The sequence below is a fragment of the Canis lupus genome, chromosome 5, assembly GCF_003254725.2.
Source record: "Canis lupus dingo isolate Sandy chromosome 5, ASM325472v2, whole genome shotgun sequence".
NCBI lineage: Eukaryota > Metazoa > Chordata > Mammalia > Carnivora > Canidae > Canis > Canis lupus.
In genome coordinates, this window is record NC_064247.1 from 67,781,147 (window position 1) to 67,795,136 (window position 13,990).

Below are 13,990 nucleotides of genomic sequence, written 5' to 3' on the forward strand. Positions count from 1 at the left end.
CACCCCATCTACACGAAGTTTGCACACTTTCTGTGACATCGCTTCGTTTCTTCCCACTTATCAGGTGGAGGTTTCCCGGAGGCTCCAGAAAATACTGCAGCCTTCAGCATCTCCCTGCCTACATGCGACACACTTAGTAGAAGTGGTGTTGACAAGAGCCAAGAGCCTTCGAGGAGGTTTTTAAACATTTCACAAACTGTTCAAATTTGTCCAGAAGAGATACATCACAGAAACACTTTAGAAATCAAACCAGTTTTATTGAAACAACAGCAACGTGGCCCCCGTTCATGCAAAGCACACACACACAAAATTTACAATAAACTTTTGTACATAGGAAGTAGTAAAATACATCATTTTTCATAGAAAAAAGCACACATGTAAGCTGCGGGCTGAGTGAGCCTACAGACAATATAAAAACTCAGAACATGATAGGGCAAAAATCTGAAGGAAATGAGAACTTTTTATTTTGGAGGCAGGAGACCCAGCAACACTGTTGGCCTGATTTGTCATCTTTCTGTGGGTTCCGTGCCAATGGCACGGTGGGTCTCGTTAACACGCAAAGTGAGAGGTGGCCTCTGATTATAGGGGCTTAGACTTTGCTGCCTTGTTTCCATTCTCGGAAGACAAACGGTTCCAGTTTCAAAATGTTTGTGAGTACAGAAAGGAGAGCAAGTTCCGGTTCTGGGTGAGGATTGCCTATCCCATTGGGCCGGCCGGTTACCGAGGCATTCGCCAGTCAGGGAACTCAAATTTAAAATAGTGGACGGGGTCCACTAGCACCAGATGTTTCAGATTCTCCCTTGGGTAGGATGCTTCCAACAAACCCATGGGAAGAGCCCCTGGACTGTCTCGAATTCTAAAAACCCAACCCTGTAGTCTCAACAAAGCCACAGGCCACAGAAGGTTGGTGGCAGAGCAAAGTCTGATGGAGAGTCCAGCAGCACAACACCTAGAATCCAGAAGTTTCCCAGTACTCAGATCTTTGGCTATAACTAGACACATAACTGTCAGGCCAACCAAATTCTTATGCTCTGACATTTGGGGTCAAATTGTCAAAACCTACAAATTACTATGAGCCCGCAATGCACGAACTAAAAACAGCTCTGCTAGTTTCAGCTCTGTTGGGCTACGAGTTGCACTGCTTATAGCAGCTCCCCAGAGGTGGAAGAGGGAAGCTGTTTACCTCCAGCGTGTGCACGAAGTAGGGGTGCTCTCAACAACACACCAGCTTACTCCCCCTGGTAGACTTCCTTGTCCGGATCATCTTAGTTTTGCTTCGTTTGTTTTTTCTAAAAAACTGCCTGCTAGTTCCTTTGCCTTTGCAATATTTTGATGAAGAATGAACTTAAAATTTAAAACCGGCGTTCACAGAAGTGATAGATTGGCCAGCCTGCTGGTGGAGGGTGGAATTTTACCTTCTGCAAAGCAATGCTATTTACAAAAAGGTATTTTATTTCACTGTGGGTTTTGGTCTGGGCTTATGAAGAACTTTTGTAAAGTGGAAGCCAGAGAGCACCGCACTCCTCAGAGCCCGAGGAGCATTTGGCAAGGGCTGTTCCACAAAAACAGGAAGAGAAATCTTTCTAGAGTGTTACCGTCTCTTGCTATTACACCGCAGGATGGTTTCATAACCACAAACTGTTCCTCTTCCCAGAGCTGCTAACCTGGGCGAGGAATGTACCAAGGAATCCATTCCTCCCACTGCTAAAAACTAGGTCATCAGATGGATCGGGGAATCTGCATATTTAATTGTCACTTTTTAAAAGCAGCAACAAAACAGCCCTCCTTTGGCTGTTCTTAGACACCTCAGTGGAACCAACTGATACTAAGTTTAAAAAAAAAAAAGTGGGCTGCCAACAGAACCACTTGCAAAGCGAAGACCCTGGTGGGGAACGTGATGCACAAACCAGTCTGGGCTGGGCCAGGAGCCACACGGGTGGGGGGCAAAGAAAGGATCCTGGTTCATTTGTCCTCAATGAGACCAAAGGTCATGGAAGCAAATAGACGGGCCACGTGGACAAAGGGAAGGACAAAGACATGGTAAATCTCCGGCGTTACCGTGGAACTCTAAATAAACCAGCACTGCTGTCTACAGATCCAGCCTGCGGGAGGCGGGGTGCCGGCAGGGACAGGTGCCAGGGCAGGGCCCCGGCCTCACCTCCCCAGCCCCCTGGTTCCAGCCCATTTGTCTGACCAGCAAACATTAACCCCATTTTATTCCACTGGTAGGGACAGACTGTGTTTTCAAAGTTTTTAAATAGCCACCTTCTATTCCATTCTTGAAACTCGCCCTTCGGGTGTTCATTATGCCTCCTCCCGCCCCTGCGTGCCTCCCTGCGTGAGCTCCACATCTGCCAGCTCCGGGGGCCTGGAACCCTCTCCTACCCACGGAGGAGCACTGGGGAGGAGCACCTTGGTGACCATCCGTGCAGAGCGGGCGCGCCGATGGGGACCTCCGGGCCTCAGCAGGACCAGTCACCAGCTGTCCAGCCGGGCCCCCAAGGACGCTGCTTCTCCGTGTGGTTCGAGACAAAGGCACAAAGGGTGTGACACTGAACGCCATTCAAAGGAAGTTTCCTGCCTCTCTATATCCCCAGCCCACCCCCCTCCCAAATGACAAAATAATAATAAAAAGCAAAACCCTGAAGCCCTCTTGAAGACGCACGCCCCCTTCTCCCCGGCGCTGGAAATTCACTGCCTGACGGCAAAGATCCGGAAGGCCTTTCCGTCTCGAGGGGTCCTCAGGCTGAAAAAGAAGGCAGAAGGCGTATTACTGAAGGATCTGGAGGGCCTTCCACAGAGACTAGCTCGGGGAAGGGAGAGCCGGGCGCCCCCGTGCCCCAGGTGGGGAACTGTGGCCGAGGGCCACCTCCCCGCAGCTGCTGCAAACACAGCTGCTGCGTGCGCCCAGGAACAGCTGGCAGATCCCATTCTCCTCCCGGGGCCTGGGTCTGAATCTGGGTCAGGCAGGGCGGGGAGCTCTGGTCTTGAACCCCGGGACCTCCAGCCCCGATCCGTCTGAACTGAGCGCCCCTCCGGCCTCCGAGCCTTCCGCCTGGTGTGGGCTGCCACCCGCGGGCTCCTCCGGTGGCCATGTGGCGGGCGGGCTGGCAGGACGGCACCGTGACAGCGACGACGCCCGCACCGCTACTAAAACAGAGCGGCCCCCTCTGCTGGACTCTGCGAAGCGCTCTCTTCCCGCCCTTTCACCTTCCTCGGGGGGCGGGTGCCCTTAGTGGCCTTGTTTGGCAGGTGAGAAAACAGAAACAGTAGAAAGCAAGGACTTCCCCAAGGTCACACAGCTAGTAACAGCCACTCTCAGGGCGGCAGTTAAATCCTTCAGCTAACAAAAGTTTTTAAAAAAAAAACAAAAACAAAAACAAAAAAACCTCCCAGCTCTACTGATGGGGCGCCGGGGTGGTTCAGTTGGTTGAGCGGTCATGATCTCAGGGCCGTCTCGGGGCTCCATGCTCAGCAGGCAGTCTGCTTGAGATTTTTTTTTTCTCTCTCTGTCCCTCCTCCACCAGCGTGTTAATTAATATAAATTTATGTTAATTATTATAAATAATTTATAATTATATTAACTATTATTTATGTTAATTGTTATAAATTATGTTAATATAAATAAATTAATTAGAACAAAGCAAAACCCAGCTCCACTGAGGTATAACATGCCATGAAATTCACCCTAAGTATATACAATCCAGTGATTTTTTTTTTTTTTTAGTGATTTTATAGGGTTGTGCAACCACGACCACTTTTGGATCATCATAATCACCCCAAAAGATCGTCTGCGTCCAGTTTTAATCAGTTCCCCTCCCACAGACCCCGGCAACTCCTGTCCGTACAGATGTGGACATCTCACGTAAACGGAATCATGCCATACTCGGCCTTGTGCACCTGGCCTCTTTTCGCCCGGCAGGAGGTGTGTGAGGCTCATCCCTCAATGTGGCAGCGTGATCTGTACTTGACTCCCTTTTGTGACGAATAATATTCCATCACAGGGATAGGCCTCATTTTCTTTATCCATTCCCCAGTTGATGGGTATGTAGATTCTTTCCACTTCCGGCTACTATGAGAAATGCTGCTGTGAATGTGTGTGGACATGTGCTTGTACGGACACATTTTTCTTTTGAATACAGATCGAGGAGTGGCACTGCTGAGTCCATACGTTAAATGTATGTTTGCCTTTTTAAAAAGCTGCCAAACTATTTCCCGAGGCAGCTGCCCCATTTTGCCTCCCTGCCGGGAGCATGCGAGGGGCTTGTAGGGGTTCCACATTCTTGTTGGCCCTTGTGTGTCACATAGCTTGTGGTGGGCTGCTGTTCACAAAGAGCCCCCCGTGCTTTATATTCAGCGGCCCAGTATTCTATTATATTAAAGTATTCCAACGACAGCCAACCAGATCCCTATTAATGAAGATTTAGTAGCTCGTAATATTTTGCTCTTGCAAACAACGCCAAGGAGTGCTAGCTTTCCCCTACACAAGTCTGAGAGCACCTGCGGATATGCTCCGAGGAGGGGAACTGGGCATCCCAGGACCAACCTGGACAGCTTGCTAAACTGCCCTCTGTGATGGCTCCACCAATGGACAAGTCCTATCAACACTTGAGGCAGCCGGTCCAGCCCATGAGCTCGCCAGCACCGCGTGGCATCCAGCTTTTGGTGCTCAGCCATTCAAAAGTAGGGCATGGCATCCAGAGTTTTAACTTGCATTTTGCTCATTATGAATGAATTTGAACATAAGATTAACAGCCCAGCCAGGACTGAAGCCTGATTTCCAGCAGAGTCTCCCCTCCAGCTGAAAGGGACCCAGCCTGGAAACCACCAGACCAGACAGATGGCCCTCGCCCTCTCAGACTGCTTGGTAAGGGCAGCAATCCTCAGGAAGCAGGGGATCCGGTGATTCCTGGGGATCTTCCCCCTCCCTCATGGCAGCTCCGTGCTCTTGGCTACCCTGGGACTGAACTTTTGAAACGCATATCAGATGGGAACACTTGGCGAGATGGGGCTGTGAGGGAGAGCCAGGAGTCCAGACAGAGCAGAACTCCGGCCTCCCTGCCAGCAGCTCCCCACCAGACTGTGGACAGAGAGGGTGGCCGAGCTGGGACTGGGGTTACCCCAGCTGCCCTGCTGGTTTCTGGAAAGCTCCGGTTCCAGGGCCCCCCTCGGGCCTCTGGGCTGCGAGATTTCCCCAGATTCTCTGCCCAAATGAACAGTCTGGGAGAACCACCCAGAGCCTCAAGGCTCTCAGTTATCCCTCATGGTGGGCAAGCCACGCTGGTAAAAATACCAAGGTCTGTGCCTCGGACTTACTTCTGTAAAAATCTATAGATGAGGCCGTGGTTTCTCCCCCACACAGGGCCCTAAACAACCCAGGGACAAGAGGGCCATTCAGGCTGTTGTCCAGACAAGTGCCCCAAGGTACCTGGACGTCTTGCCTGGATCTACCAAGCATCCCCAGTGAGCAAGCCATCCACCTCGGAGGCAAGAGCAGGCCCTGCTGACACAGACCAGAGTGCTGATACCGCCGAGGGTGTCAATGTGACAAGTGTCAGGCTCATCCACTGTCTCAGGCAAAGAATTCCTGCAGGTTTGGGCCACTCAGGAAAGCCTTCCAGGTGGGTCCCCATTTGTTTGTGCCTCAAACACTGACCGAGCCCCAGTCCTGCTAAGTCAGTGGCTGTGTATTTGAGGAAGAGTGGGTGCGATTGACTCAATGTAAACTGGTCTCCTGCCCCCTACTCCTAAACCTCACCCTCCTATCCCGATTCTCTCCTTGGATTAGTTGTAACTCCCATATGTAGGAGGAGGGAGTGTCAATTGGCACAGCATTTCTGGGCAATTTTCATAGAAGGTATTGAACAATTTTAGTAAAGGGTTTAAACCATTTTCATAAAATGTATAAAAAAAATCCCTCAGTGAAAAAAAAAAATCCCTCAGTGAGTTCTGAATAAATTTCTGAACTCAGCAATTTGCCATTCAGCCGGTGTGCAGCTGAGCACCTACTAGGTGCCAGGCACGGGGTGGGGACATGGGGTTAGCAGGACTGGGGAGGTTCCTGCTTTCATGGACCTGAGACTGGGGGTGGGAGATAACAGCAAATTACCTATAAGGGATCATCTCAGACAGTGACAGGCCCTGGGAGATGGGATCAGAGCAGAGCAGAGGTGAGGGATGCGGGGTATGGGACGGAGCATCCTGAGGAGGCAGCAGCTGAATGACAAGGAGGCCCCTGTCACAGGAATACATGGCAGCTGCAGGGCCTGGGGGGGCGGGGGCGTTTCAGAGTCAGGTGACAACAGGTGCAAAGGCCCCCAGTCTCAGTGTGTCCCTGGAATGGAGAGGCCAGTGTATGAAGGGTAATGAGGAGGAACAATGCAATGAGAGGCTGGAGGGACGGGCAAGGGCTGCATCAGCTGTGACCTTGGGTGGTAAGGGGAGCAGCTTTCATTCTTGCCACCATGGAAGCCACTGGGGGCAGGCCTAACCCAGAGCAAGAAGTGCTGCCCTCTGACAGAGAGAGAGAGAGAGAGAGAGAGGAGTTCTGGTGACTAATCTGCCAAAAGGAAGTTATCTTAAGACACTGTTAGGAAAGTACACAGGCTTGTGCAAAGATGTTCTCTGCCGTGTTGTTTATCACAGAAAAGAGAAAGGAAACAGCTTGGATGTCTGTCAAGCGGTGGTCTGTCCACACAAGGGAATAGTGTGCAGCCACTGACACGATGCCGTGGCTACCTGGGACGTGGCTTGGGAGAACATTCACAAGCTGCGGCTGATTGAAAAAAGACAGTTAACCTAACAATACAGGGAGTCTGATCCCTCTAGGTTAAAACAAAAACAAGCAATAAGGTGTTTGTGAGCAGAAAAAAAATCTGGAAGGAAACACACCAGCGTGTTTGCACTGGTCGTTTCTGGGTGTGGGATGTTCAGTGGTAGCCATCCCTTAAAATTATCTTGACATTTCTTAAAATTAAGGTTTTTATCCCTTAAAATTAATTTCTTAGAATCATTTTAAAATTAAAATGATTTCTTGAGGTTTCGCTCATTTTAAAAATAAAAAAGGAAGGAAAGGAGGGGGGAAAGGAGGGGGGAAGGGAGGGAGGAAGAGAAAGGCCACACAGAAGTCCCTTGCAGAGCTGGGGAGCACCACCAGCGTGGCCAGGAAGCCTGCGGTGTTGGGGGTGGGGCTCTAGCTGACTGGGGGCACACAGAGCGCTCATCTGTTTGGGCCGAGCTGTGACAAGGGAGCTCTAGGAAATGTCCAGGGTCTGCAGTCTCCGGGGGTCACAACTCAGCCCTGGTGAGGGGTTCGCAGCCTTGTGCTGATCGCTTACCCTGCCCCTTGGTGGGAACACACCTCTGAGGGCCAGCAGCTCTGGCCACCTGTACTGCCCGCCGGATGCCACCTAGGTCATTGCATAATCTCACCCCATGTGTCCCTCTCGGCCACCCCACAAGACCTCTAAGGTTCTTGCCGCTTACAGAAAAGGAACTGAGGCTCTGAGAGATGATGCAATTTGTCCCAAATCGAATACCGGTTCTGGGCACAGCCAGGATGGGGACCCCGGTGTCTCGAGGTCCCCAACCATTATCCTGGGCAGTCGGGCTGTGGCGCGCCACATCTGAGGACGACATCAGCCCAGCCAGGTCCCAGTGGGAGGGGGAGGCTGCAGGCCCGAGAGGAGCTGCAAACATCCCACTGCATCCTAGGGCTGCGGGCGAGGATCACTCAGGGAGGGACCAGTGGGCATGTGGCGCCACACGACACAAGCTGCATGACAGCACAGCAGGCAGTTCCGGGCGCGGGGTGGCCTGTCCCGGGAGGGACCGCGGGCTTACCCACCAGTTGACAGCTCACTCCACAGAGTCACGGAACCCAGCGTCAAAAGGACAGTAGGAAAGGAACACAGGACTGCCCTTCTGGCTTTTTAAGTGTGTGATTTCTTTTTTATGATTAAGAAATATCATTTCTAGGGACGCCAGCGGGCTCAGGACGTGATCCTGCAGGGAGCCTGCTTCTCCCTCTGCCTGTGTCTCTGTCTCTCTGTGTTTCTCATGAATAAATATATAAAAATCTTTAAAGAAATATCATTTCTATGTACACATGTGCATGTAATATGTACATATGCATGTGTGTGTATACGTTGGTATGTTGTGTATGTATTTTGTTTGTTTTGAGGATTCGAACCCTATTTCCCCAAAGTCTCATCCATTTACTGATCTTTCAGAGAATTCAAAAGTCAGACAGATGCGGCTTCAGAGCTTACTGCAGGACTTTGGTTAGTCCATTTCTGAGCCTGCTCCCACATCTGTTCGTGGAAGCACCCACTCCTTAGGGGCAGTGGGAAGAGGGCGGGAGCTCGTTCCCGCCAAGCCCTCGGTCGGTGCGGGCATCCAGCAGGAGCTCCAGGACGCTGAGATGCAAACATCGTCCTTCCTACGTGGTTTAAACCCTGTGCTCCTCTCGGGGAGAGGACAGTGTGCCTGGCACGTGGCAGGTACACACACAGGGATGAACGCACTACCCCACAGAAGCCCAAACCCCATCAAAACCCTTCCCCTATTTCATGAAATATAAAAGTATTCTTTAGGGGTAAGAGTCTAGAACAATGTAACATGATCTCTGTTTTGATTTTTATGCGTGTTGTATGTGCACCGGGGGGAAAGGCCTAGAAAGCTATAAATGAGCAACTAACAGAGGTTAACAGGGCAGCTGTGGGGGACTCTTATTTTCTACTCCCTAGACTTAGTATTTAAATAGTAAGTTTGTATTTCTTTTCTAATAAATGCTTTTAAAGATAGAAACAAGTGTACCCTAGCGCTGTAGGCTCACCAGCCACTCCTAGGCAGGGCCTGTCCCCAGGCTCAGGGACCTATCTATGGTGGGAGTCATGTGTGCTGGTGAAGGGCATGGGTGCTGGGGCAGGCAGCCTGGGTTCAAGTCTCGGCTCTGTGGCTTGTCGGCTGGGTGACTTTGAACAAGTCACTTAACCTCTCTGTGCTTCCCTTTCCTTATTGATAAAGTGGGGATAACTGGGGTCCCCCACCTCCTGGGGCTGCTGGGGGAATGAGATGAGCTACAGCATGTATAGATCCTAGAGGACGGGGAGGGGGAAACCCACCCATTTGCAGAGCAGAGGGAACCTGACACCCAGCCTTGGTCCAGCTGGCTTGAGGGAGGGTGCAGAGTGCATGATATCTGGAAACAACAACCATTAAGTCTCTATTTCTCAGAGTTTCTGTATGCATTAAGTGGTTTTCAGACACCCAACCCTTACGAGTCCCGACAGTCACACTGGCTTCTGAACACTTGAAATGGGGCTCACCCAAACATGTGCTGCATGTGTGCCATACACACTACATCTCCAAGGTCTTATTTATTTAAAAAAATATTTATCAATAATTTCCTATTAATACATGTTAAAATGATGACACTTTTGATACACTGGATTAAATCAAATAAATCCTAAAATTTCCCTTCTGTTTCTTTTTTACTGTGTCCACTAGAAACTATGTGGCTCAAGTGTGTTCTGGATGTATCCCAGGAGGACAGTGCCTGGCACAGAAGCTGCCCCACAAATGCTACCTGAATAGTCCACTTTTGGATGGAAGTCCAGCCACATAGATACCATCAACCTCTGTATATGGCTTGTATTTGCTAAAACAAAGTGACCAAGAATGCTATCTGTCATCATTGGTCTATTTCCCAATATCCTTGTGAAATCAGTTTAAAAAAAAATTAGTCCTGGTCTAGGACAAATTCCTAAACCAATATTCATCCAGATGTCCAGCTTCTTTACGAGAATACACAGGGAAACGCCAGTCCCAATGTCAAAAGCTCTTCCTGACACCTTTCCTTTCCTCTGCTATCCTTTGCAGGCATGTGTGTGAGATAGAAGATTCCAGTCCTCTCACAGTGTCCCAGTTCTGCACACTCATTTTTCAAAACTCTCAGGAAATCCTCTTCTAGAAAAAGACCAGCAGCTTTTGGCCCATGTGCTGAGAATTCTATTCAGGAGGCTCTTGTTTGTGTGATTGATTGAAGGATTCCCTAAATTTGGAATGAAGTTTGCTGCGAATGGGTCCCAGAGTGTCCAGCATCCACAACTCCCTTGGGACCGACTGTGACCTACTCTAGGATACCGGCAGAGGTTGGAGAGAAAGGCCTCTCCAGCCCCAGGCTTCGTTCCCACAGTCCCTAATGGGAACAGGCTCCTGGGAGATTTCTCAGTTCTGGTCTCTGTGCAGAGGGCTGCCAAGATCCCATCTGAACAAGGGGCGGGTAGCGCATGGCTGGAGCCATGTCACCAAGGAGGAGCCTCCAGATAGTGAGGTGGGGCCCTGCTTGACATGCTCAGCTGCCTGCACCTCCCTCCCTAACAGTGATGCCTGGGACCCTACAGCTGCAGGGCTTATTTGTCTCATCATCTGTACCCCCACTGGATGACACACCCCATATGGGAAGAGGGTAGGCTACATTTTCCCTGCTGGATCCCAGTGCCTGGGACATCGTGTGGGCTTGCCAAGTATAAGATCCCTGATAGTGGGTGCACATTGGAAGGACTGATACAAGGATAAAAGAGGGGGTTCCTGCAAGGTGCTTTCCCCCTCATCCTGAAAGACAATCCATACAGACTATTTTTCACACACAAGTCGCTTGGCCCTGTGTGTAAGAACCATAGCGCCTTGAAGTGTACAGCAGACCTTATAAGGTATAGCATAACAACAAGGGCCACTGGATTCATCGTGCCCAAGGACACCCAGCTGGTGAGCAGTGGAGCAGATGTCTAAATGTCATCAGACTCCGCACGCCCTCCCGGCCTAGTCCTTCCCTTCTGATGGACTCTGTCATCTGGCTGCTTGTGGACCCCAGCACTGGTCCTGGAACCCCATGAATATGTAATGAAAAAAATGAGTCTTAATTGCAAAATATCAGAATCCCACACAGTGTCTGTAAGTTCCAGGGACTTAACCACCTTCATATCATCCTCCTGAGTGCACCAGAGCCTAGTCCTGGGGCCTGTGACTCAGCAGGTCTGGGGAGCACCACAGAATCTGCTTTGCTAGCAAGCTCCCAGCTGATTTGGATTCTGCTGGTCTGTGGGGTTGGGTTTGAGATCCACTGCCTTACCACTACCCCAGGGGGGTAGGTGCTATCACCCTCCTCTTTATAGGTGGGGAAACTGAGGCACAAGAGAGCATCCAAGGAGGAAGGGAAGCAGGATCTCAACTCTGGAGATGCTGCAGAAACTCACTAGAACCTCTGAATAGTGCGGCGGGCATCGGCGCCCTCTGGGCCTGGGAAAGCCTGCCTGGAAGATATTTATGATGATAGTGGCGATTTGGGCGGGTCCCTCGGGAAGAGAGAAAGAACGATTGGGCCTGGGGGGGAGGGAGTGACAATGGGAAAGAAGCCACTTTGGGGACCCATCTCAGTCCCCAGCTCTCCCCAGACACCCACCTCTGGGGGCTGCACACTGAGCCGTGTGGCAGCCCTCAGGGAGCCGCTGCGATGTCCTCAGGGAGGAGCCAGGCAGCGAGTACGGAGGCCAAGCTGCTCGGCATGACCGGTTCCTCTTCAGGGGTATAGAGAGCTCAGAGGAGGGGGGTCCTGGGACTTCTTTCCAGCCTGGCCGGGAAATTCCACCTCATCAGCTGCCTCATTTCCCTCCCATTAAATCAATGGAATTTCCTTTCATTAAGCTTTTCCCAAAGTTGCCCATGCTGCAGGAGAAGACACAGAAGTGTTGGCTGCAGCGTCGGGGCCCAAGGCAGAGTTCCTGTGTGGGCCCCTGGGGCGGGGGATCTGCACGCCGTCCTGAGACTCCCAGGCAGCCCGGGAGGATGGGGGGCCACGGGAGCCTAGGCTTCCAGGGGCCTGGCACATTTTGTGTTCTTGATTTTACACTCTTTTTTGAAAGAAGGCCCCTCAAATATAAAATCTCAGCACTCCATTCTTCTATGGGCTCAACTGTGTCCCCCCTTGGCCCATTCCTATGGCTAAGTCCCAACCTCCAGTGCCTCAGAATGTGCCCCTATTTGGAGTGCATCTTTCAAGGGATAATGAAGTTAAAAATGAGGTGACAAAGGTGAACCTTGATCCAATCTGATTGGTGTCCTTAGAAGAGGAGAGCAGGACACAGATGCACACAGAGAGAGGACCATGTCAGGATATAGGGAGAAGGTGGCCATCTCCACACCCAGGAGGGAGGACTCAGGAGGAAGTCCCCCCTACTCTATCCCCGGCCCACGCCTTGATCTGGGACTTCCAGTCTCCAGCACCTCGAGGAAATGAATGTCTATGGTATAAGCCCCCTGTTGTCTGGGTACCTCGCCCCAGCAGCCCTACAAACAAATATACTCCCAATGGGGATCTGCCCCCAGGGAAGATGAGTCATCAGTCCCATTTCACGGATACAGGAACTGAAGCTCAGGAAAGGCTGGTGCCTCGTGTGAGGTCATGGGGGTCTCAAGAGGAGACCCTGGGCGTGGAGTCTGGATTCCTGGGCTGCAAGGCTGTGACATGCTTCCATGGACAACTGAGGGACACATGTGAGGCTGAGCAGCATGTGCCAGAAAATGGATTGGCAGCCTGAAGTGGTACTGGGACCCCTTCTGAAGAACATTCTGGAAAGGCATACCCAAAGCCTTAGACTTTCTCTTCGTCTTTGATCTGAGAATGTCACTTCCAAGGATTTCAGGAAACAAGCATGACAGTTTCAGACAGTCCTTTGTGAGGATGGTCATCATGGTGACAATTGCCCCCCGCCTGCCCCAGGGTGGAGGAGTGCTGAACTGCCCAACCAGGAAGCGAGGTGTGGTACGCTCACTGGATGCAACGACGTGGGGTCACCAGCAGTGACACGGGGCGTGGGTTTTAGGAGCAGCCTAGAGAATCTGTTCTGTGAAAATACAGAGTAATAAACTCTCCTCTACCAAGGGCCTGTTGCTCTCAGGTACCAAACAGCCACTGGATTAATCTTCCAGTGACTCTGTGAGGCCGAGACCACTGTTGACCCCATATCACAGGAGAGAACAGTGAGGTGCAAGGAAATCAATGGCTGGCTCGTGGTCACCGAGCTGGTGAGAAGCAGAGCCTGGTCTGTTGGACTCAGACCCTCTGCCCTTACTCCTGTGACGAATGTAACTATACTACCATGTTGCAAATGAGAACCATCGTGTCAACATAGTTTGATCCTATTTGTTTCACACTCATACAGGCAGAGAAAGGGCCAGAGGGAGACGCACCAAAAATCTCACAGCAACTCCCCCAGGTGATCGGCTATGGATGATTGTTTTGTTTTTCTCTGGGCTTATTGGATGCTTCTAAATTGTCTACAATAACATGTTGTCATAGAAAAACATTCTTATCTTTAAAACAGAAAAGAAGAGAAAAGAACAGGCTCGTCTTGGATATTCTGGTGAGAATGAGTGCAAGCCTACCTGAGTTTTACTCTCAGGGTCAAGGTCATTGGCTTTCCTCCCAGGGGCCCCAGGGGCACCCGTGGCAGGCCTTGGGTGTCAAGAGCCAGAGAACGCAGCCCTACCTTTCAGACTGGATTCCATTCCTGAGTGAGCCCACGTAAGTCTTCTTTTTGTCCACAGGCATCACGTCCACGTAGCCCCCGCTCTCGTTCCTGATGACTCCTGCATGCACGGCCGTCTTGCAGATGCTTGAACTCTAAAAGCGCGAGAAGAGCTATGATCAACGTCAAGGATGTTGTGCTCTCAGGCAAGACCCTGCCACTGCCAACCAGTACTTGGTGGCCTGGTTGGGGAAGGGGCATTGATCAAGTTACCCCTAGGAAATACCCATCACCACCTTGATTTCTCAGGGGTCTCTCCAGAGAAACCTGGCACCATTCATTCATGCACTCATTCCTTCATTCAGCAAGTATTTTCTGAGTGCCTACTATGTGCCAGGCACTGTGCTAGATGCAGGGAAACCCAGCAGGGAACAAAATAAAGACTCTGCCTTCATGCAGTT

At 50.9% G+C, this 13,990-nt stretch overlaps 1 protein-coding gene across 1 annotated transcript in view; it reads right to left on the minus strand.

Moving 5' to 3' along the window:
- Positions 1-236: 236 nt before the first annotated feature.
- CRISPLD2 (cysteine rich secretory protein LCCL domain containing 2) overlaps positions 237-13,990 on the minus strand; it is a 64,722-nt gene continuing 50,968 nt past the window's right edge. Inside the window, exons 14-15 of the mRNA XM_025427022.3 lie at positions 13,551-13,684; positions 237-2,746 (exon numbers count right to left, since the gene is read on the minus strand). Coding sequence (XP_025282807.1) covers positions 2,692-2,746; positions 13,551-13,684 — 189 coding nt within the window. The 3' untranslated portion in view covers positions 237-2,691. The remainder of the gene's footprint in view (positions 2,747-13,550; positions 13,685-13,990) is intronic.